The sequence below is a fragment of the Sinohyriopsis cumingii genome, chromosome 18 (assembly GCF_028554795.1).
Source record: "Sinohyriopsis cumingii isolate HCF-2022 chromosome 18, ASM2855479v2, whole genome shotgun sequence".
Lineage (NCBI taxonomy): Eukaryota > Metazoa > Mollusca > Bivalvia > Unionida > Unionidae > Sinohyriopsis > Sinohyriopsis cumingii.
Window position 1 is genome coordinate 40,886,835 of NC_142978.1, and position 26,722 is coordinate 40,913,556.

The window sequence follows — 26,722 nt, forward strand, 5'->3', positions numbered from 1 at the left end:
ACTAGAGATTTAATAAACAAACTTTACGGCGTTACAGACTTGCATTTTATGGAAATCATCAACTGACTAATGAAGAATGAATTTACCGTGTTCACGATGCAGTCAGGCATTGCAAGTCTGAAGAGAAGAAAACAAAAACTCTTCCAAAATTTTCTCGTGGACTCAAAACATAAGCAAAATTCAAAATTCATAAAATCAAAAGATTGGAAATTTTCATTCATTTGTATCAATAAGGCGAAAGAAACTGCACGCAAACCGGGACAACAACGGAATCCCGTGAAATAAAGGACAAAAAATTCATGATTGTATTCTTTTGTGACTTCGTAAATGATATCACAAACGAAAATCGGTAATGAGATATGTACTCAATATTAACAGAAATGGAAGAGAAAAATAGAACAAACAAACAAAAAAAAAAGAACATCAATAAAACTGGGCCATGGAAAGAGTGCCACCTTGAGGTGTGGCCTGGATACATAGGGATAAATGAAAATAAAGTGAGAATTCAATTACTTTGCAGTACATTTGTTATTCATTTATCCATATGTAACAGAACGTGCTTATTCAGTACTTAGAATCAGATGCACGAACGATAACTCTTCACAACTGTGATGGACCAGGTCAGCTGAAAACATTTCTCTGCTTTTTAATTTTCAGTTTTCGGGTATTTAAGATTAAATTTATAAAACATTTGGTCAAGTGATACAGAATTTCAGCTGTAAAATATGACTTTAGGAGTCTTTGGGTGTCACGGGGTCTTTCCTTTGGCGAAGACAACTCTACTGATGTTAAATGGTAATTATACAATGCATAATTATATGAATTTTTTTAATTATTATTTTGTTTTAATTGTATAAACATATACTGGTTAGGTGAGAGTGTTTTGGAACAGTCATGGGGTGTTTAGTCGGACCGAACCTTTAAAAATTATTCTGTGTAAACAAGTAATACATAGCTAAATTATTCTCTATATTTATGGGATTAAAATCAGTATTATCATTGCCTCCACATATGTCATGATGTAGATAGCGAACTCATCAGAACCTTGGCTAGCGAAGATGCCAGCTGTCACTTCAGTGATGTTCGTGACATTGCTATGAAAAACCATGGTTCATTTGTTTGTGTACTGGTTAAGATGTACATTTTCCTATTCACAATTTTTCATTTTCTGCATTTTTTAATTTTCGTCCATCTTGCGCGTTTTGCGTATATTTGAGGTGATAGAGTTTCCAGAGCAAGCATCGAAGTGTAAGCCAGTCTCTGGTACAAATGTGTCAGAAGCGTACAACATAATTATTTTGGAAGCGTTAACGCCTGATGCGCTCAGTTTCTAAGGGATGTCAGTGGAGTTAAATTTCTCAGGATAACCCAACCATTTGATGAGACATTCTTTGCCTTTGGTGGAGATGACTTTTTTATATTCTGAACACATCGTGGATGGTTTTCTGTAATTTCTACTCATAAAAAGAACCCGTGATGGGTTCTCCTGAGGCAATCTTAAGCGTGTAGGTGAATGAGATGGGTTTCTTGACTGTATCTATCATGACGACTTCCTTGGTCCACTTAGGTCTGTATCCTTTCTCGAAAGTGGCTTTTTGTCTGCTGATTCTGACATTACCTTAAATTTTTGTCTGAAAAAAAAGGCACCCGTGACCACATGCTTATGGTCATAATAACCTTGTGAGGCATCTTCTGGAGACATTTTTATGTTTCGATGCCATGCATGATTATACTGGTCATCGATCGTTGGTTAAAAAAAATTATAAGTATCTGTTGGTGTTATTGCTGGCGAATCTTTCCACATGAGATTTGTTTAGTTCTGTTAAATCACTCAACAATGGTTTTAACCTGGTTTTGTATGCTGTACATGTCGATGTTAATTTTTTAAAGCCAACTTGATGCTTTGTAGTAAAATTTGCTGCCATGATCGATGCATAATTTTCTGGGTTTGTGTGGAAATGAAAGTTATAGGCTTTGTAATCTCTTATGTCAACGAGATTGGCAGACCATATGTCATCTACTGTCAGAGCAATGACTGCGACGTGGAAAATGCTTGCAAGCAGGTTTGTGAAGTTCTTTGGAAAGAGTCACTGGTGACTGTGTTGCCAACACCATCTCTGAGACTGGACAGCCATAAAACGTGTATGGGAAGCTCACTGCATGGATTGGTGGCAACTCTCCACAATAAGGTTTGCTGCACAGTGTCAAATTGTTGCATGTAAATTCGGTTTTGTTAAAAGTAAAAAATTTTGGGTAAATTAAGCCAAAGTATCTTCTAACTCGAGCATGTGGCACTAGAGGATGTAATTTTGGGCATCCAAATGAGAGCCACATTACCATGAACTTGACCATCGTCTCGAGCTCCAGTGCCACCACTGTTTGTGAGATCATCGTGTGTTTAACGTCTCTGAAGACCTACATATATCACGATATACTGTCGCCCTCTTAGCAAGAGGGGTAGTTAATTGGGTTTGGCTAGCGTTATCTAGAGGATGACCTCCGTCGATATCACAGCCCGGCGGGAGTTAAAGAAGAATGGAATTTCAACAGAGAACTGAGCAAGAATACTGCGAGCCCCTTTTGACAACAAAATAACAAATTTGTTCCACAAAAAAACCACCTAATAACGGCAATTCCAATTCAAGTTAATAGAATTTAACAGGTGTGTCCGATTTGGATTTATTTCATCATCATCATAACGAGAGGTGAAAAAGCACAATGTCCACGACCGATTTGCATCACCTTCCTGTCTCCTAGTTCATCCTTCCTAAGCTCTATGATTTGCCTCTTCATGGACTTCCTGTTTCTTTTATTCTGACAGAGTCCTTCTTTTCCCCGGACTTCTGTCTTCAGACTGTCTCGCCTCTTTTTCAGTAAGCTGTTCCTTAAAGGACAAAATTACCCCATCATTATGTATACAGTACTCTCTATAGGTACATACAATTCACTTAAGTTATTCAGACAATGTTGGCTCCACACACTGTGTAAATTCTGACTTAGTACGGTAGGACATTGACCTCGCGTTCCAGCGACAGGTCTTAAATTACCACGTGAGCATCTATCGAAAATTACCATAGCATTGTTCGTCTGCTACTACATGTTCGATTACTATTGAATGAAATTCACAAATTGTAACTCACAGCAATCCTTAACATACAAGATTATTCAAACATTACAAAATCAGACATAATTAGGTATGTATCGTTAACTCATGATATATGGAAAGTCCTAACAGACAAAAGAAGTTGTTTCATATAACCCTATGAAATCCTACACATGCAATCAATTCTACCAATGAACTTATAACTTTAAGATAAAAAGGTAAATTGCATAACAATTCAAGCATCAACATTTTTCATGAAATTAAATAAAATAAATTGCATAACAACTGAAAAAATGTATTGATCAGAGGACACCTCCCCGCTGCTCTGTACCCTACACTGGCTATCCATTCGATCCTGAATCAAACACAAAATGTGTTCTCTGTGCTACGTTTCACTGTCAGACTCTAGTCGAACATACCTATCCGACCTCACCCATGTGTACACAGCAGCAAGATACTTACGCTTGTCTTTTGACAATCGTATACTTATTATTCCCACTATGAAAACAAAGTCATATGGACAGCGTTCTTTGCATACCAAGGCCCAGCAACGTTGAATTGCCCACTGAACTTAGACACAAAGACCAGTGATCACATTCAAGAGGGCTCTCAAAATTCACTTATTTCGACTGCAAGAACAAACTTAAAGACCTAACAATGTTTCTTACCTTAAATATTCTCAGCATATTTTTTAATGTTTTTCTAATTTCATGGTGTTTGTTTTTGTAATCATATCATTGTATGTTTTTTTTTTATCTTATTGGTGTTGTCTAATGTTGTAAAGCGCTTAGAACTTCTAAAAGGAAGGCGCTATACAAAGTCCTCATTATTATTATTATTATCTGGGTTTCATCTTAAGAAATAGTGGACTTAGTCAGGGAACCGACGAACGTTACAGCAGTACCTTAGACTCTTTAAACTGCACATATTTGTTTGATGTTAAGCGTCTGCATGATCAAACTGTTGATCATAGAATTTGAAAAAAAAGGCGTCCATTGAGGGATGTATGTTGAAGACGAAATTAAGCTTCTCAGAAAGTTTTAATAATCAGCACAGTAGATTAAAAAAGAATATACAGATTCTTATGAATAAAAGCAGGAATGGGCACAATTACGTTTATTGGACATAATGTGTCAATTTGAGATGTCGTGTTGCAGGAGATATACTGGCGTCGGACCAGTGACGGCCACTTTTTTTGTTTTTGATCCGTTCCGTCTTCAAAATAGCGATATGAAATCCATTTCTTACCACCACAAACCTGGACATACTACGAACCTAAAACGTAATGAAAATTTGAAACACACTATAATATTACCATAGAAATAGGGATACTATATTGCTGTCGAATTCAGCATACGGCATCATATTCAGAGAACTCGCCCCATGAACTCGCCCCAACGTATCTGGAGATGTCGCCCCAGAGTGGTTGGAGAAGTCTCCCCAATTGGTTGCAGAAGTCACCCCAAAACCTTGTCACCCAGATAACCTTTTTATAAAAGAATTAAATCATCTTTTACGTGATTCATATTTATATTTTTATATATACTCGTTCACAAAAGAGACATTAACTGGTAGTCATAAAAAGCAATATCATAGTAACATCTCTAAGGACGAAATTAAGTCTTTATATAATCTAATGAATGACAACATTATCTAGTGATTAAAAAGGATGATAAGTCAAAACTATAATTATTATGAATCAAGGTGATTATGTTAAAGAAGGTGAACGTAAATTAAAGATGAAAAATACTACAAACATATTAACGAGCTCTCGTCAATAGAAATTGAATAACAAAACTTCAACATGTGTTAATGAGATCGCTAAAAATAATTCCGTATATGAGGAATTTGATACTTTCCCTCTTAACATACGTACACCTCCATTCTACATATTACCCAAAACTCATAAAAATCCTGACCATAATTTACCTTTAAATTTTCCAGGTTGTAATTCATATACTGAAAACCTATCCAAATTTATTGATAGTGTTTTACAACCTTTAATGAAATCACTTTCTTCATACATTAAAAATACAACTACTTTCATTAAAAAGTTGAAGTCTGTTCCACAGCTATCTGATATTTCAATCCTGGTATCATTAGATATAATATCACTATACCAACATTCTGCATGCAGATGGTATTGAAGCGTGTAAATATTTTCTTGATAACAATCCTAATAATAGCACACTTTCTAGTGAAGATATTTGTAAAATAGTTATTTTCAATTTAATAATACGAATTACATACAAATAATGGGTATGTAAATGGGTATTAAGATGGCTCCCTCATACTCTTTCCTTTCATGGGTAAATTAGACAAGGATTTTCTTCAAAACAAAAAATGTAATCCATCTCTTTGGTTCAGATTTTAGACGACATATTTATGATCTGGAAGCATTCAACTGAAGAGCTGAAAAAATGTATTGATCGCCTAAATCATTTTCACCTGACGATTAAATTTACTTATACTGCATCTAGTACGCATGTTTCATTGTTAGATGTAAATATAATTAAAAAAATATTGATAACACTATCTCTACAAATATTCATATCAAGGAAACTAATATCCACCAATATTTGGAATATTCTTCATGTCATTCCATGTCATGTAAAAACTGTAACATATAGCCAGTCCAAAAGATACCGACGCATTATTTCACATGAATGTCTATTACAAAATTCGTTGAATAATTTGCAAACAAAATAAAAATTATCCTACACTGTACATAGAAAATTTGAAAAATTGCAAATTTTATAGATTTATTAAGAAAATAGTTTGACCTTGACTTTTCAGTTGTAAACATCTTAAGGTGACCTAGCTCCCGACCTTGATTTCAGAAATCACTGAGACCAAGTAAACAACTTTTTATTTTTATCCTATTATTAGAGTAAAATGATTGGTTATTGTAAGGTCATACTGGGACTACGTGCTTTTATACGTAAATACTTCTTGAAGGTTCTGGAAAGTTTACCCTCTAGAGTTATTGTGTAATCGTTGTTTATAGAGATTTTTCTGTCAGGGATTTTACTTTACACTGGAAAGTGTCTGTTGTTTCAGTTGGAGTTACAATTAAATTTTTATTCGAATTATTTTGATTCTTAAGGATAATTCTTTTTCCTGGAAATATATGATTGCTCTAACAGAATTCTTGGACAAAGATATTTAACTAATTCAAACTCCGGATTTTTGTTTGTGAATAACGCAGAATTGTAGGCCTTACAACACCACAAAGACTTCAGTATATGTCATCGCCTTCCATCTTGGATTTTTCATTGGGACTCAAACTTGAATTCATTAGAACATTTCATTATAAGGACTTCCAAAATTTGATACATGGATTATTCTTGGCTTATTTTTGGATTTGATTCTTAAAACCGAAAGTTCCTAATTTTTTCTCTCATTTTTACAGCATTTTTCCAGGGAAATAATTTATTTGTTTAAATTATCAAAGCTTGTTGTTTTCACTCTTTCTTGTGTTACTGTTTATTCAAGCCTGAATACATAACGGATTAACTATTCAACCAGGAAAAAAATTGTGTTTGAACCAACTCAGAAAATAAATTTTGTGGGATTCTTGCTGGACTATACACAGTAACTGTCAGACTACCTTGAGATGAAGCAGTCTCATCGCAATCTGTTGTGACATACTGCAGAAATGAAACATAACTATTTCTGTATTGGCTCAACTTGTGGGAAAGCTTGTTTCTAGCAAACGAGGTGTAGAGTATGCAAGCTTTATATTATAAAGATCTAGAACATGAGAAAGATAAACACTTAAAGATACATAAAGGTGATTTTGATGCTTAATTCTCACGTTCGGCAGAGACCAGACAGTGTATATATATCTTTGTGGATATCTAATGTGTACTCCATTTTTAAAACCAAGACTCAACGTCTGACCAGTGACTGGTATTTTGGGGGGTGGGGGTGGGGGTAAATCATACAACCAAAGCTGAAACAGATGGTCATTGGGATCAAGAGGAAATTATATTAAGTTCTTGGAACTGAAACCTTTTTTTTATAACATTACAATCTTTGTTCTGAGGTAAACAACACTCAGGCGCATGTACATGAATAACTCTGTTGAAGTTTCATACGTGAACAAAATGGGCTGTATTTCTGATTTGCATACATTATTGTGTGATATCTGGCTGTGGAGTATCTGGTTAAGTGCTTCTTATTTGCTGGGAAGACTAAATTTGATGCAGATAGATTGTATAGATACATAAATGAGGATTCTGAATGGAAGTTAAGTTCTATTGTCTTTAATGCTATCATTAATGTGTATGGGCATATAGATGTGGATTTATTTTGCTTCTTGGCTAAATCACCAACTTCCACGTTATGTTTCATACAGACCTGACCCAAAAGCCATATAATTTGATGTTTTATCTTTAAAATGGAATTACAGTTGTCATGATTGCTTTCCATCTTTCAGTCTGTTGGGAACAGTGCTGTGAAAATTGGCGCAAGATGAAGCAGATCATATTTTGGTGGCACCACTATGGACAATATGACCCTGGTTCTCACACCTCCTGCATGCTGTTTGCAATGGGAACGAAGTAGCTCTGAACTATAGATGTCAGTGAATGGTGACAAATTAGGTCAGATTTCTTTTTCATCTTGCTAGAAAAGGTAGAGATGTTCTGATTAATGTTAGTGGGACTGGAGATCAGATTAGTTCACTCGTGTTTAAATTCAGATTAAAATTTATTGGTATATTCTAACGATGAAGCTAAAAGAAGCAACCCATATTGGCTGCATAAAACAGACAATGTATGAAGCAGGATATTTCCGAATGAAATGTTTTGCTTTCTGCAACATTCCTTGAAGGCAGGTTGTTGAATAAAATCTCATGATAATTACATTTTACATTTAAACTGTAACACTCATTCATCTATATATTGAAGACAACTGCTCATAAATTACAATATTTATTAGTTTTGCTTGCAAACTTCCATGTAAAAGACAGTGTTTAGAAAGGACAACATTTCAAGGTCACAAGATTAAATTTTCACAATTCATTGTACTTGAAAAGAGAAAGAAATCAACAGAGATGTTTACAACTTAATGCTCCAGCCATTAGATATGGTACATGGAATAACTACATCTGTTTCAACATGTAATCTATTCATTTTGATATATTGTAATGGTATCTTTGATTGTGATTACTGTTTGTATGCTTAAGAAATTAATACCTTTCATTCAGTGGCTTAAAGAGAGCTTAATTGAATTTCTCTGTATTTTAGACAAAGAAATATCTTGCTGATTTAAATTCCTTTTTGTTTTCTTCTTTATAAAGATTAACTTTATGGGGAATTTTTCATAAAATGTTAAATGGCAGTTTCATGTTTACTATTCCATATTATATATATATATATATATATATATATATATATATATATATATATATATATATATATATATATATATATATATATGATGCAGAAAGCAGCACCAGGCCGGGGCAAGAAACTGCTTCATTTCTACAACATGAGATCAGCCTTTAAGATGATTTTTAACTTAATCTGGCTCTTAATGAATGAAAAGCTACAAAGTTGGGTACGTTAATGTTTTGGCTCATATATATTATAGATGTAATATCTAAGAGGTTATGTAGATAATTAAAGATGAAAGATTTAATGAAAATAAAGAAGGAAATCCATTGAACCCATGAACTTACCAACTGATGTAATTATTCAAACAGCCAACCCATCAACTAACCTTGCTACATTAGACTAGCAGTACAGATAAGTCTTTTGATGTTTACAATTCTTATCTTTCAATATTCAATAATGTTTATGACCATTTGTTTATCTATCCATCATTCACACTTTCATTTCCAACTTGTGATGATTGCCATTTCCTTGTAAATATGAAAGCCCATATATGAAATCTAGAATCATTCTTTCTGAATGTCTGCTTATGAAATCTACAAAAAATCCTTCTGAATGCCTGTATATGAAATCTACAAGAAATCCTTCTGAATGCCTGTATATGAAATCTACAAGAAATCCTTCTGAATGCCTATGTATGAAATTTACAAGAAATCCTTGCAAATGTCTATGTATGAAATCCACAAAAAAATCCTAGACTGCTAAATTTTTTCATGCAGCACATGACTCATTTTAATTTTTAGTTCAGTTGGTCAAAGATCAGAAACTTAGGCCAGAAGAGCTTATTCAATGGCTTATATGCAGTGAATATCACTTATTTTTCTAGCAATTAAATATTATTGCTACTTCTAAACTATTTGGTTGAAAGGCACAAAACATGGCGCACAGTTATATTGTGAGGTCAAACATAGGTCATAAATGAAACTTGTGCCCTTGGGCATGTTTTCCAAGAGAGGATTGGGTTGGGATATATCTATGATAGATATATGTATCACTGCAAGCCATTTGTCCATTTTATTACCCCCCACCCTTAGAAAAAGTCTTTGACAGAAAGTAAAACAAAAATAGTTTCCACACAATAACTAGGCCTGAACTAAATTTTCCAGTCGGACTTGAGGCTGATTTCAGATGTTTTTTTTAAGCATTTTCTGTGTGCAATGGCTTGTCTACAGTGAATATCACTTGCTGTCATTGCTACTCCTAAACTATTTGGCTGAAAATCATGTTTGGAGTTGTGGACCCTTTTCAGTTTCTTACTTTGCCCTTGATTATCCGCATTTTTACTTTTAAAGGACTTCATGGATTGAAAATTTGTGTATAGCTTATTATAATAACATTAAATTCCAATTTTTATTTTAATGTTCATGGCAACTTTTATGAAGTTATGTCCCGTATTTAGCTTAGTACTTTTTATGACTTTTGATCTCATTTTTCAGCTGAAGATTTCTTTAAATTGTGTTTTGAGGGTTCGTAGCAATTATCACATTGCCAAATAGGATTTGACCTTAGAACCAGAGGAAAACAGAATGCGAGGAGCTGTATATTATGTGGTGTGGAGCCTGACTGCAGCCTTGGACTTGTGCACATGCCAGGAATTTGTGTACATCAGTCACCACCACCTCAAAAGTGCATTAGTGACCACACTTATGGTGAGTCAGTCTTGAAAAACCTATTTTTAGGTTGAACAGTATTTTAACTGTTAGTATATATATATATCGATATATATTGATATACAACAGATTAAAGTCTGTGTTTAAGGCTTTGCATATAGCTTTATGAAGGATTTCTTGTGCATCTAAATTTCAGCTTAATATATTAAATAGCTTGTGACTGCCTTTATTAAATCCTTTTTAATCCTGTTTTTGTCTCTAAATTAACTTAAGTAAGATACAGAGATAAGTTTTTGAATATTGGCATCAACGTTAAGTTTTTGCACTTCGCTTGAATTTTCTTACACTGTTGTGTACAGAGTCATGAAACTTTATGGGTTTATTGATCTTAGAAGACCCTATTCAACACTGGAAAAAGTAGGGTACAGTGGTCTACTTTTTGTGAGCTCGTGATTTTTCTATATTTGTCAGCGCTGTGTTAGAGACCTGACATACAATGGATTTATTATACTGAGTCTTTAAGCTCTGCTGGTCACAGACCAGAAGAACTTATGTCATAGTCTGTCATCCATCGTCCTTCCAATCCATTAGCACCAATTTTGTGAACACTGCTCCGGTGGCCTAGTCGTTAGAGCATCCGCCTCAGACGCGGGAGGTCGTGTGTTTGAACCCCTGCCATGTAATACCAGAGACTTGCAAAAATGGTACTAACAGCTGCCTCACTTAGTGCTCAGCATTAAGAAGTTAGTGTTAGGACTGGTCAGCCTGGTGTCAGGTAAATGTGACTTGGTGGGACATCATGCTATGTGTCTGCTGCATGATGCCACAGTGTTAAACATCACTATAAACTGCCACACTGCAGACATCATAGCGATATGACTGAAAAAATTGTTAAAGCTAAGTTAAAAATCCTAATCACACACATTACTCATCTTACAGTACTTGGAGAATTGCCATGAAACTTTACACACACATTCAAATCAAGATCTAGTAACAATAATAATAATAATCACTTTATAGGGAAGGTATGAAAACGAATCTAGCATGGTGGTGTTAAAGCATAGCCACTTAGTGGATGGGCTAGCAAACTTAAACGTTGTGAACTCATGTTATACCTGCATGAAAATATTTTCTCAGAAATAGCGAGTATTAAAATTGTTATATCTTTAATCTGCTGAAAGACGATAAAACTAATGTGTTGATGAAATTTGAGCTGGTACTAAAGATGATGATTGCTAGCCGCACACAGAATCTCACAACCGCCATTTTCAAATGTTGTTGTTGTTGTTGTAGGGTTTAACGCCATTTTTCAGCACACGATAGGCTAAACCTGGCGGCCAGTATTAATGGTGGAGGAAGAACCCGGGAAAACCCTAAATTTCCAAATGTGAAAAATGGGGTTGGAATATTCAGAGGAAACCCGGATTATAAACATTTCGAATATTTGAGCTGAACTTTGGTGCTAAACTATTACACAGTGACATGTGGCTTGATGCACTGGTTTCATATCTTACATGGAACACAGGAGAAATAGGAAATTGTTGTCCCTTTTCTTATATATTAAAAAAAGATAAGAGCCCGTGTATCATTACAGGTTTGGGGACTGGTTTATTGAACTACAAGAAGACAAGTTGATGTTACTGAAAATTCAGTCCTTGTTTATACAACAGTATATAATTTTCAAGGTCTTTTGTTAAAATTTAAATCATCCCTTTTGTAAATGTCTTTAAATTTTTAACCAAATCATCTTCATGAGTTTAGGTTGGTAGAAAAATCTTGTTTGAGATTTTATTGACACACATAAATTCGGGGTTAAACATTTTTCGTTACAAGATAAGATTCTAATACTTTGCATTTATTGGTTTATTTCATACTGTGATAGGAAATATTTACTTTGTATAATATGCACATATAATTAATGCTTTAGAATTCTTTCGAATTAAAGGTTTGAAAGGAAACAAAATAATTAATGTTCATTATGTTGTTTCTATGTAGCAACATAATGCAGGTCAGCAAAGTAAAGTTAGAATTTGTATTCTGTACATTGAAATGGCTTTAAATGCCAATTTATAGGTATATAGTAAAATTTGTTTCATGTGAGTCATTTTGTGGTTTTGTACCTGATCTTCTTTTCTGACATGTATGTTTTGGAGAGTCTTGAAAGATAAATATCTTCGGATTTTGAAAATGCATGTTTTATAATCCAAAATGTTCTTTAATTTCATTCAGAAATGGTCATATGTTAACCTTGAAAAAATTATTTTCATCTTGGAAGAAACCTGGAAAAGACCTGGAAATTTATGTTTAGTAAAGTGTGGGAACCATGTAGCTAAGAACTAATCTACCTTGAGGCCCTCATACAAAAGAATTTATTTACTTTAGCTGCATCGCTGAAGCCACTGGATATATTGGGTTTGGAAGAAGGAGATAGAGTGGGCATTTCTAATCTCAACTGGAAATTATTCCAGAGAAAAGTTTCAGAGTATTGGAAACTTTTTACAAATAATTCCTTATTTGGTTTGGGAATTTTATACTGTTTGGTAGACATGGATTGCAGGTGGGGAGTATTGCCAGGTAGCCTATACCGAATTAGTGATTGTAAATATTCAGGAGCACTGTTGGATATCCTGTACATTAATTTGGCTTTTCTCAAACAGATTCAGTCTTTAGTAGGTAATATTTTTAACTTACCAGCAAAATTTTCCTTGCTTTCTTTCAGGATTGATATTAGCCCAAATGCTCTTTTTTTAAGATTTGCCAGCTTTCTTATGTTTTTATCATTTGAATTACCCCATACTGTATTTGAGTAGTCTAAAAAAATTTATCCCTTGTTTTGCCTACACTTCAAAGGTGAGACAAAATCTGTTAAATATTTGAAAAATTTCTTGAAATAATAGTTAACTGCAGAAAACAAAAATATTTGTAGCTGTGCAAAGGTATATTGGGATGACTAAGATTTAATTATTTGACCAAATTCACAACCATTGTAACTGCGCTTAGTTTGTATTCATTGTTGTACTTGTTATGTAAGTGTATGCATATTTTCTGTAAAACCATTTGTACCATCATCAAGATCTTTCTTGTTGGGGAGACAGTGCTAATAAGCTTATCCTTTCTATTGAATCCCCCAAATCATGTTTGTAATTCCATTTTAAAAAGTTTTTCAAATAAAATTTGGTTGAAAACTAAAGCACAGTATTACCAGTATATCATGATATTTTTGGGGTAGGAAAAATGCCCCTTGATTGGGATATGACAAAACTTACTTAGGATAATGCTGCTCAGGACGACAACAAAAAAACCTCCCAGGCCTGCCGCAGATAATTGAATTAAGGTATTAAGTGGCCCAAGTTGCTTATATCAATGAAACATTAATCATTTACTTATAAACAATTTGTCGCCAGTAACTTTCACCAGTCAATAAAAAAAATAGCGCCACTTTGAACATTCTTTCACATTTGGCAACAAATGCAAAGTCAATTGGAGGCCCTGATTTATTATAACTTTAGTTGCCTATTTTATCTTGTAGACAACTTAGAATTGTCTGGAAACGAACTTTTGACCTTCATCCTGGTTCTATTTTTGTGTCTTAGTTTTTGTATAATGTTGTTTACTTGAGAAACTTTTCATTTGTGCATTTCACACCTGAGACAGAATCGGTCTTGTTCAGTATTTTATTTGGATGAAATTTTTTATGCTAATATTATTCACTGGAAATACAAAGTGCTCAGTTATGATATTCTTGGACAGGAACATTATTTTTTAAATAATAGTGAATTCAGACAAGAACATTTTTGGATTATTTTATTGTGATATAACAAAAGACTGTTTGCACATCATCACTTTTCAGGTCATTAGCACATTACCAAATTTAAGACTATGGACGTATCAACATTTTCAATATTGCAATTTAATTGGAATGCAACTGGAGATCAGTGAAACATTATAGATTTGGACTTTTGATAAATCTTTTAGGACTCTTTCGGATTTAATTTGGATTACTGTTTAAGTTCTTTTTAAACTTTTACTTAATATTCTTGGGAAATAAATCATTTGTTGAATTTTACAAAAGTTGTTGGTGTCCGCTCTTTTCAGTCACTTAGTTTAAAACCATAGAGTCAAAACAGTTGAGCATGTACATTTTATGTTTTCTGGTCCTCTCTGATAAATATCTACATGGGTAATGGCACCCCACTCAAAATTTCACAGCCAATTCTATTAATAGTGTGGTTAGAATATTGTATACTTCAGTATCAACACTTTCTATCAGTATAAATAGGCTCACTGATGTTTGTATCAGCACTTTCTATCTGTATAGATAGGCTCACTGATGTCAGTATCAACACTTTCTATCTGTATAAATAGGCTCACTGATGTCACTATCAACACTTTCTATCTGTATAAACAGGCTCACTGATGTCAGTATCAACACTTTCTATCTGTATAAATAGGCTCACTGATGTCAGTATCATATCTTTCACAGGATCAGCTATAGTGTAAGCTTAACCATCCCACTTTAATTACAGCTTTTAAATTAACTTACACAACAAGGCCAAAGCGCTCACCATTACAGATCACTGCCATCTCACCTCTGTCTGCGTATGTTTAGAATCTCCAATTCGGCCAATGTGGGTATGTGAGAAAGATTGCCAATAGCTTCTTATGGGTCGGTGGTTCTTTCCGGGATTTTCCTGGGTTCTTCCTCTACCATTTATACTGGCTGCCATGTATAGCCTATCTTGTGCTGAAATATGGCATTAAAGCCTATAACAACAACAACAACAGTACACAACAAGGAAAATACACAAAGCAAATTCATCTACCAAAATCTGCTGACCATTTCAGGCGAGGATGGCTGTGATATATTTTTGAACTCAGATATTTTTTTTGTCAAGATAATTAATATTTTTCCAAATAATATGGATATAATATGGTATTATGTTTGCTATAGTAAGATATTTTCCCACCTATTGACACTGCTCTGGTTGTCTGAGTGGTTAGAGTATCTGTCTTATGTGCAGGAGGATACAGGTTCAAATCCTGGTCAAGTCATAACAAAGACTTAAAAAATGGTACTGGCAGCTGCCTCACTTTGTGCTTAGCATTAAGAGGTTAGTTTTAGGACTGGTGTCAGAATAATGTGACTGGGTGGGATGTAATGCTACAAGTCTGCAACATGAGGCCTCTGCTAAACATCATGAAAAACTGCTACACTGTAGACATTGTAGCAATATGACTAAAACTGTTAAAGCTACATTAAAATTCTATAAATAAAAAAAACTCCCCAGCTATTGAGAGATGGAAATTAAACAAAAAAGTGTCACAGCCACTTGCTCAGAACAGTGAATTGTTGATCCTGAGATATAATTGCGGTATACCATGGTAAGTATCATGGTACATTCGGAAATACCACAGGACAAAATTTTTCATGGTACCCAGCTCTACTTGGGCCCATTGTCTTTGAATAACCAAAGTACCCTGGTATATATTTTTAAAATTGCCTTACCAGAGAACTTTGTATCATTAACTATGTATATTTAAATGGAACAGCCCTAATTGGGATAGCTGTTTCACATGTAGAAAAATATGCACATTGCCTTAATTTTAAAACAAAAACATTTTCCTCTGTTTATGCTACCGATTACTTTGGTTTTAAAAAAATTCAGTCTAAAATCTGAATGTATGTGACTGTTTTGGGAGTCTGTTTTCATTGCCCAATGCCATACCATAGAGACTTAGGCTGATCGGGTGGTAGGATTTGCACCTACATCCTTTCATTTGTGAGTCTGGTACACTAACCACTGAGCTACTGTGGGTCCTAACAAATTTTGAGCAATGAAGCATGATATACCATTTGCAACATTTTTGGAGCAATGATATCATACAAAGCAAAGATTATACATACAAATACATATCCATATTAATGAACCTAAGAGTGAAGCTTAAAGTCAATGATGTGTTAAATGCAGGTCACAGTGACCTAGTTAAGTTGAACACAGCATAATACATCCATAAATAAAGCCACATGGCTGAACATTCAAAGTTGCATCATTCATTAACCAAATGCTCAAAGGAGAAAAAGTCATGAGGAGTCAAGTGTAGGTTGCAGTGACCCAATTTTGGCATTACAGCATAACAGGTCAAAGTTGGATCCATACATTGAACTACACAAACCTTTCAGTGATGGTGCCTGAATACTGACCACATGTGATGCAAAAATTGTACTAAGGTTAATGTATGATGCAGAAATGGCCAGAGAGAAGGATCGGTAGAAATGAGGTGAACACTAAATGCTCCTTCTACATATGGAGCCCTAGGTGGTCAAGTGGTCAAATGTGATTTTTCAGATTAATGGCATCACATCTCTGTCCAAATGGGTTAAGCTTACATTAACAAGTCTAACAATGGCCAATGTTGGCAGAAAGATTGCCAGTAGCTTCATGTAGGGCAGTAGTTTTCCCTGTTCTTCCTTTACCAGAATATACTAGCTGCCATGTATAGCCTATCATGTGCTGAAAAATGGCATTAAACCATCAAACCATCCTTTCACATTTGCTGTGCATCATACAGAAATTTGTCTTTTGACTATTTGTAAAAAATTTGGCCTCAGTTCAATATGAAGGAGGACTTTAAAACTTGAACCTAATAGAGAAAGCTACAAAATGCAAAAACTTGTGTTAACATAAAAGGCATTCTTATTCAATGTGCAAGTCAAAAACACTAATTATGGTGATGGTACTTGGTCACTAGCTGAAATGTTTGTGGTGAGACCATTATTATTTTAGCTAGTGACCTTGACTCTAAGAAATAGTTTAAATAATTAAAGGAGGCCTAACTCAAATCAGGAGAAATACAAGGAGAATAAAGAAGTGTGGACCTTGAATCGAGCACAGACTGCCTATATATTTAAAGAACCTATTATGAGGAACGACACAGATTAACACTCGAATAAAACAATAGAAATTATTTTTTTCTTAAACTAATATGGCACACTGTTCCGATCGCTAAATTTCTAAATTGAAAATAAATTAACAGATAAATAAGATAAAATATATTATAATGGATTCTAAATCCAAAGATTTGAAATAAGACAACTGGGGAAAAATCTTGACTTATACTTGCTGTCTCAAACACAGAAAATATAGCATACACACAATATAGCACTAACACAAATAGCAAACAATGAGACTTAGGGGGCCTCTAGCAAAGGTAACAGAATTTTCAGGGAAGTGACTCCGAGCAAGGTGAATAAAACCAGGCTTGGACGAACAACCCTATAGATAACACTAGGGAAAAATAAATACCCCATCAAAAATTAAAACTAAAATTTTTGATAAAAGTCTTTTTAAATGAAACATACAACATATCTGAGGGGAAAACATAGAGACATAAAATACTTTCTTTTTTTTTTTTTTTTGGAGGGGGGGGCATCTGTCTGGTGCCCCCCCCCCCATTCAATATTGAAAATTATAATACCAAGGAGACATCTTAAAACAGATGTACAGACTCTAAAGGGTGCAACAATTGACAACATCACAGACAGAATAATGAATACTGACCTAACCATATACAACCAGATTATTATTTTAGTAGGTGGAAATGATGCTAATGATGGAGGGTCACTAAATCAAATCAGAACAGATTTTGAAAGTTTACTGTATGCTGCTAGGCATTACAGCCCAAATAAATGTAAAATAAGGATATCAGGACTACCTCCTTGTATGGACACCAGGGTGAAAGAAATCAATGATCTAATAATTGACCTATGTGAAGACTTCAACTTAACAGTACATTCCACAATACACATCTCTCTTTCTTCAGAACCAGGATGTCAACCTAAGCTTTACCAAAAGAGATAAAGTTCATTTAATTAGAAAAGGAACCTCTCAACTAATAAGAAATATTAACATATATGCCCCCATTTTCAGGCACTATAATGAAGAGTACTGTCTCTACTGTGGAGAAACTGGGCATGTGACAGGGGTATAACATCATGGCAAACAGATTGAGTGCTTCAGATGACATATATTTGGACACAAACAAAGACTCTGTCACTCAATGTATTACATATACTAGGAAGCTGGCAAAGAGGAGATGCCAGTGCTTCATTTATAACAAATCTAAATGTACCTAGTGAGACTCTTGACTCTAACTATTCAATGGACACTATTGTAAATACAAAAGTTAACGGACTTTCAGGATCTGTATATGACTTTGAAGATGCTAATATATTCAAACATTTAAATATGGAAATAGGATGTCAGAATGATAAAAGTGGTATGGAGACAATCTCAGCAAGTACCCCATTGCATGATGACATGCATATAATTGATATGAAACTAAATATGAAAGGTTTTAACATAGGTCACTTAAATGTACAAGGAAGTTATAGTGGGAAAAATAGACCAGATTAAGTTAATATTGCCTTCCAAGGAAAAAAATATACATGTTTTAGGACTCATTGAAACCAAATTAAATGCTAACCACAATGATAATCAATTTCACTGACAATGCTACAATAAACTGTTATGCAAGGACAGAGAGACAGCAGGGGGAGGTCTTGTTCCTGTTGTTTTTAGGTAATATTTAATTAATATAAACTATGCTACAAGTAGATGTTCCTGATGTATTTGCATGTTCAAAATATTACTCTATTAGCGTGTGATGGAATACACCTTACAAAAGTCTTGATCATTAAGCTATTTGATTTTACTCAGAAAGGTATTAAGACTTAATCTGCAGTGATAAGTTTGTGTTTTCACAAAATACCCAATCAAATTTACAACAACAAAATAACAGTTCCAATTTTTATTAAGAGCATTGCAAGTAAAAGTAAATGTATGTATTAGGGTTTACTCACTCAAAGTACTAAATATGCATGCTCATTAAAGGAATGATATTTTCACACCTTAGGGAAAAACAATTTAGACTTCCTAATTATATTTTTTTTAAAATCTTTTATGTCCATTATATTTAGCCAACACCTTGCACAAACATTTTGATTCAAATCACCTAATTAGGAACGATATCTTTTGTGTCAGAGTGTTTGATCTCCTGCCTGTTTAGCAAATGACCTTGCTGCAATTAAAAGACACAATACCTAACAAATTCTTAGCTTGGGGTACTCAGGAAAAGGGTCTCAATGACATCCTGTATATTTGCCCCAAGGTGTTTAGATAAGCTCTGAAAACAGATGTAATTAATTTCATATGGCACCCCTAATACTCAGTGCCAAACTTGGCATATTTATGTTTTGTTTAATAATTAGACCAGGGATATAAAAAGAATTTACATCTTTTCTGTATCAAACAGTTGGATTATTACTGACGAAGTAACAGCTGAATGCAGCATAAGAAATTTTCATCATCAGCTTTATACTGCATAGAAAACTATAGGTAGGTGTTTTGATTTTATTTTTTGTTTGGGATCGATATCATAAAATTTCATAAAATAACATAGTAAAAAAGGTGAGATAATGATACAACTTGGAAAGAATCAAGCTATTCGGCTAAAATTAGGTTGCCATAACTTTTTATTTTTAAAATGTTTTTCATCTTTTAGATTACTTAAAGTATATTTATGCAATGAAACATTTTAGGTGTACCAGTTGACAGATCTGCATTTTACATAAAATATTATTTTTTAATGAAAGTATTCAAAGAAAGGTGCCATGTGAAAGATCTTATTGTTATTAGTGGTGGTTCTTTTAATAATGAGTTAAATTGGTTTAAATATTCTTATTATTATTAGTGGTGGTTCTTTTAATAATGAGTTGAATTGGTTTAAATATTCTTATTATTATTAGTGGTGGTTCTTTTAATAATGAGTTAAATTGGTTTAAACATTCTTATTATTATTAGTGGTGGTTCTTTTAATAATGAGTTAAATTGGTTTAAACATTCTTATTATTAGTGGTGGTTCTTTTAATAATGAGTTAAATTGGTTTAAACATTCTTATTATTATTAGTGGTGGTTCTTTTAATAATGAGTTAAATTGGTTTAAACATTCTTATTATTATTAGTGGTGGTTCTTTTAATAATGAGTTAAATTGGTTTAAACATTCTTATTATTAGTGGTGGTTCTTTTAATAATGAGTTAAATTGGTTTAAACATTCTTATTATTATTAGTGGTGGTTCTTTTAATAATGAGTTAAATTGGTTTAAACATTCTTATTATTAGTGGTGTTTCTTTTAATAATGAATTAAATTGGTTTAAACATTCTTATTATTATTAGTGGTGGTTCTTTTAATAATGAGTTAAATTGGTTTAAACATTCTTATTATTATTAGTGGTGGTTCTTTTAATAATGAGTTAAATTGGTTTAAACATTCTTATTATTATTAGTGGTGGTTCTTTTAATAATGAATTAAATTGGTTTAAACATTCTTATTATTATTAGTGGTGGTTCTTTTAATAATGAGTTAAATTGGTTTAAACATTCTTATTATTATTAGTGGTGGTTCTTTTAATAATGAGTTAAATTGGTTTAAACATTCTTATTATTATTAGTGGTGGTTCTTTTAATAATGAATTAAATTGGTTTAAACATTCTTATTATTATTAGTGGTGGTTCTTTTAATAATGAGTTAAATTGGTTTAAACATTCTTATTATTATTAGTGGTGGTTCTTTTAATAATGAGTTAAATTGGTTTAAACATAAATACTTCAGTAGTGAGAGTTGATTATACAAAGCTCTAATAACATAGTCTGTATTTTGTTTAATTTCTCTTTATTAGAATTCCTTTTTTCACTATCAGTATAAAATGGTAATGGTGAAATGTGATATATATATAGTTATTAGCTGATTAGGTACAACACCAGATTATGAACTGAACCCAAATCTGTTGCATTTGTTTCATGGCCCATATATTATTGTTTTTCTTCAGAGTACAAACTTGTACATTGATCTGAAAATTAAAGTTTCAAAATAAAACATAGTAGAAAATGGTTTAAGTATATGATAATATGTGGGGGACCTAGAAAGCCCCCTTGCTCTACACCTTGACTGAAATAATATTGTTCAGCATCATTAAACTTCCTTTAAATAATGTCAGTAAAACGTGGTATTACTGAATTGATAAGATATGCACAATCATTATATCTTATGACATCAACTCATTCAGGAAATTATTTATAGTATTTGTTTGTTATGTACATGTATGCCATTTTTTTTGTGGTCACAGAATTGTGTTATAAGCCTCTTTTTAAAATCAATAAGGTCAGCATATATATTAATGGTATTTCATGCTTCATTATCATTGCTCTGCATGTCTTTTTTAATTAATTACACTCAGATCTACTCAAATACACAAACACACATTAAATATATCTTTGGAGGTATATTGATATATGTAGACTAGATTTTAATCATTAACTGATGAATGTAAACACTTTAGGCCTCCACTCTGTTATTGATTTGCCTGCACTTTATTATTGATGAGCTCATGGCATGTCTAATTAACAATTAAGATAGACTAGACATGCTTTACTCTTAGGTGGGGCCCCGAGTGGCCGAGTGGTCTAAAGCGCTCTCCGTTACGGATCACTACCATCTCACCTCTGTCTTTGTGGGTTCGAGTCTCAGATTTGGCTAATGTGGGTATGTGAGAAAGCTTGCCAGTAGCTTCTCGTGGGTCGGTGGTTCTTTCTGGGGTTTTCCTGGGTTCTTCCTCCACCATTAATACTGGCCACCATGTATAGCCTATTGTATGCTGAAAAATGGCATTAAACCCTACAACAACAACAACAACAACTCTCAGAGGTAATTCAGGTGTAATTCAGAGTGGTCATGTAGATTGATTTCCTCAGATTAACCTAAATCCTACTTGTTCTACAATTATTGATATATCTTAAACATCATCAAAAATTGTTCACCCTATGCACTTAGTTGGGTCAAGAAAATAGAACACTGAATATTTACCACTGATAATAAATGTGAATAAATACTTAATTTCAATTAATAATACTGAAAGGAGTAAGATGGCAAAAGTACAAAATTTTCTATTGCTTTGTCTCTGCTTATTTTTTTTGTATAAAATGGTCCCTATTTATATATTTAACCAAGTTAGCACAGTGGTCATCCTGTATAAATAAAACATTATTATTAGTAGTGGTAGTAGTAGTAGTAGAACAGACATGTGCTACCTTGAATGCAAATAACAGTTATAGCCACAAGTCAAGGACGGTTTCACCATAATTGTTATACATTATGATTCTTTCCCTATATATGTATTTCACAGTAAACAACTGTTGAAAGAAATGTACAAAGATTACAAAAAATGAATAGATAATTGGAAAACAAACCAGTATGTCCACATTACCATTATATAAATCATGGGCTGAGATGTTATAGAATCCTTTCAGACACTGTTAAGAAAATAGTTGATAATCATTCATACATGCATAACAAGTATAACTTTAATGCCAGTGTGTAATGAAATAATATTGATAAACATAAAGAATGTATTTATTATTAGCATGCAGAAAAATGCAGATAGGTACTAAATATTTAAACAGTTAACACAGATTCAACTGCTGGATTAATATATATTTAATTAGAGAACTACATCCATTGTCACATGATTAATAAAATGCGTTAAGTTACAGATTAATATTATTAATATATATTATTTGACAAAACAATACTAATTTTGCTTGAATACACGAATGCCATGAAATAAATATACTTTTAATATTAAAAATGATGTATTTGATTGTAATTGAGTAAAAAGATGCACCCAGCTTTGCTTAATGTTTATTAATGATTGCAGTTAGCATGCTGAATTAGAAACAACTAGTAACAGAAAGGGTGAGGGTTCAAATCTCAACATCCGATTAGCCCAAGTTAGCTATTTTGTTTTGTCTTTGGTGCATGGCTGTTAGCTCTACATAACCTACTTGTGTTATTGTGCTACTAACCCTCAAAACCTTGTTAAAATGTACATCTGTTTATAGATCATGGTCCTTATAAATTTTGTTGATCCATTTGTTTGAACTTATTTATGATTAAGGCTTTATCTAACTTGTATTTGCAGTGTTTATACTTAATATATATTTCTTGAGAATCAGACATTTCTTACATATAATATTCTCCACCTTGCACAATTATCTTCATTAAAATCACTTGTTTGGACATAAACAATGGCCAGTGACCTCAATACAATTAACACACAATACCTTCAAATTTATTAGGTTATGGTTCTCTGGACATCCTGTATATATGCCCCAAGGTGTTTAGATAAGCTGTGAAAAAAGATGTTATTGATTTCATATGGCACCCCTAACACTCTGTTCAATGCCAAATAAAGAAATAACCTTCATTGTGTAAATTTATATTAGATATAAAAAGTGTGAGATAGGGATCCAGCTATAATTTGTTTCTAATTTGGGATTTTGGTGAGTATGTCATACAACTGTGTACAGTCATGTGATTGTATTTTCTGTCCATCATCACATTTCTAAAGTAGTCAGTTTCATAAACATTCTTATGAGTATTATGTGGCATATGTGACACAATCATTCTGAAACATGTTACTGTGACCTGTGTTTTATGCTTCAATATTTTGTTTATAAGATTGTTTATAATTAGGGTCTCGTGTGCTATTGATTTTTTAGGCACGTCTATTAATTGTGTTGGTTAGTCAGGATGTTGTTGTGGGGTTGAACGCAATTTTTCAGTACACGATAGGCTATGCATGGCGGCCAGTATTAATGGTTGAGGAAGAACCTGGGGTAAAACCCCAGGAAGAACCACTGACACTTGAGAAGCTACTGGCAAGCTTTCTCACATACCCACACTGGACAAATCCGAGACTGGAACCCACACAGACAGAAGTGAGATGGCGGTGATCTGTAACAGAGAGTGCTTTAGACCACTCGGCAACTCGGGGCCCCCCAGTCAGGATGCAATACTCCATTTGAATCATTGAAAGAGCATTTTGTGTTTGTAATATCACATTTGAATCATTGAAAGAGCATTTTGTGTTTGTAATATCCCATTTGAATCATTGAAAGAGCATTTTGTGTTTGTAATATCCCATTCACCTGCTTCTAATATTTGCAAACATTTTATTATGAAATAACTAGGTAACTGTTTCCCATATAGCTAGCAATGTTGTCAGCAAACTATTATGCTAAGCCAATTAATTAAAATAATTCAAAATCATTGCTAAGCAAACAAGAATTAAATTCCATAGAAATGGGTACAAACTGGTCTTGATCCAATGTTACCTGTACTGACAAGTTAAACTGTCTTTTGACAACTTCTGTTGAGGTTATAATACATTTCTTGCAATAGGTATAATGTAATAGAATTTTCTTCTTTTTTATGCTATATGAATATTACTAAGAAATAGCCATTTTTAGAACATCACTCATGGAAACAGTTGGCATGTTAACTGTCTTGGAACTGAACTGATCATGGTTTTTTGTTTATTAAGGATTGATGGTGTGACCTGTCAGCAGAATGCATCATACAGAGAATTCATTTGCAGCATCCCAGTGTTTTTTCAGTAACAGATATTGTCCTAGCATCTGGAATCAGAAGAATGAGTCGGTAAGTGACCCAGTTTCCTCTCTACAAGTCCTTATTCACTTGCAGTAGACCACCATACCTTCTAAGAACTTCTTAGTCCTGGATGGATGGTTGAGTTACAAAATTCCCTATGGAAAAAAATCCTGGTCCCCGCTTAAAAAATGTATTTAAAAAAATGAAAGTTGGAACAACATCTCTTTCTGTTGTAATGTTTTATTAAACTTATTAAAGCATCACAAATATACTGGCCTGCTTGAAACAAGATATAGGGAAAAAGAAAGCAGATATTTAATTTAATTATGAAATGTCATGTTTATACAGTAAAATTATGTCTTATATTTAAAGTTCTTTAATGTTGGAGTACAAAAACAAGATCATTAAGTTTCAAGTGGTTTCAAATACACAATAATGAAGCTTATTATATGGGAATTTATAATTAGTAACATTAAGTTTGTATTCTGGCAGCATATTTCTTAACACATGATACAGTTGAAATTGAAGTGTTAAATACACTGCAGAAGGATTTATTGCAATGGATTAAAAGTGTAGTGATGCTAATGAAAGCAAGGTGAGAAAAATACATACACATGCTTGTAGAAAAGAATTATTAGGCATCTTAATCTCCTTCAGTTGAGAACTAACATCGAACCTACACTGTCATTTATCTAGTCAAGGGAAGCTGATGCAGAGCTTCAAAGGGCCCAAGCGTATTTACAAAGATCTATATTTGAGTTGCTTTGAAAAGTTAAGGAGGGTTTAAGTTTTCTGCATAAAACCATAACTGGAATTCAGGTGGATACAGGGCATAAGTTTAGGTGAATTATGCAAATTAGTTTGTTGTAAGTTTCCACTTGAAATAAAATCCACCTGAAATCCAATACAAAATTTCCAGGTGGATGTCAGATGGGTTACTTTTGCATTTCCTGCTAAGTATAAACTTAATAAAGCTTAGGCAGATTTTAAACAGACTTTAGGTGAGTTTCTGGTTGCTGCACATTCAAACCCATTTCCTGCTAAAAAAATTGAATTGCCATATTTGTCAAGCATTGCTCATTCCCATCAGTTTCCATTCATCAGGCAAGTACCAACTTTTGACCAATCAGAAAGCTCTATACAGCTATCATCTGTTACTAATATATGAAACAAATACCTATTAGAAGGATCATTGTTGAATGGGACTAGATAGAGAATTTATTTTTAAAAAATAACAGTTTCGGAGACAATATTAAAAAAGGGTTCATATTGAGGAAAATCAGATTCAGGTCGTGACAAAATTCCACTTAAAAACAGAAAACAATGAATGAGTCTTGTTTGAGGGCAGTTAAATCCAATTCAAGTTGAAAAACTACAGCAAAAACAAAAAATTAGAAAAATAAAAATAACAAGGAAAGTTGTGGAAAGAAGTTTTCTCCTAAAATGAACAATCAGATTATAGCTATCAGAAACAGGAAGTTGCTGAAAATCATTCAAATTGTACAAGAAAAATGAATTTTATTAAAATAAACTAAATAAAGTTTTTTTTATTATATCAGTAATGGAATATTTCTTATTGATATTTTTTATTGAAATCTGAGTGATGTTGCAATCACAAAATATGACTACTTTCAGAAATTTTGGCATAATCTGTGTGTGTGAGTCATTTAGATTTTTAACGTAGCTTAACCCTTTACCTCATACAAGCGTCTTTGGACGCCTCTACTCCATTCGCATGGAAGCGCCTTTTGACGCCTCTGCAAGATTCGCATGGAAGCGCCTTTTGACGCCTGCTGTAAACATCGGCCATTTTGAGCTAGTTTTCGTAGCGCCACCTTCGGGGAAAACCCCCCTATTAGATACTACATTCATTTCTGCGAATGATAATTACGTCAGATCACGTGGTCGCTATTCATGCACTGGTCGATATCTGCTATTTAAAGTAACTGGGTCATAATCTCCAGTCTCCAAAATGGCAGCCGCGGATTTCATTCAGTACGTACGAAGTTTTCACGCTTAGAATAACAACCACAAAAGATTCAATAAATTAGGTAAAGTCTCTGATATTGATGTAGGCAGCAATTAGTTTTTATAAATTATC

General features: G+C 33.3%; 1 protein-coding gene across 5 annotated transcripts in view; it reads left to right on the top strand.

The window, feature by feature from the left end:
- Positions 1 to 26,722, top strand: part of LOC149776470 (CCR4-NOT transcription complex subunit 1-like) — a 95,513-nt gene that overhangs the window by 44,805 nt on the left and 23,986 nt on the right. Inside the window, exons 1-6 of one of the 5 annotated variants that reach the window (XM_089940904.1) lie at positions 4,080 to 4,385; positions 7,545 to 7,710; positions 8,555 to 8,668; positions 9,939 to 10,151; positions 19,425 to 19,507; positions 24,554 to 24,669. The exons of 1 other annotated variant lie outside the window; for it this stretch is intronic. In XM_089940904.1, the coding sequence (XP_089797030.1) occupies positions 24,580 to 24,669 (90 nt within the window). In that variant the 5' untranslated portion in view covers positions 4,080 to 4,385; positions 7,545 to 7,710; positions 8,555 to 8,668; ... (1 more) ...; positions 19,425 to 19,507; positions 24,554 to 24,579. Of the gene's footprint in view, positions 1 to 4,079; positions 4,386 to 7,544; positions 7,711 to 8,554; positions 8,669 to 9,175; positions 10,152 to 19,424; positions 19,508 to 24,553; positions 24,670 to 26,722 lie in introns of those variants that run through there. 3 more of the 5 variants (XM_089940903.1, XM_089940906.1, XM_089940905.1) reach the window with 3 other exon arrangements.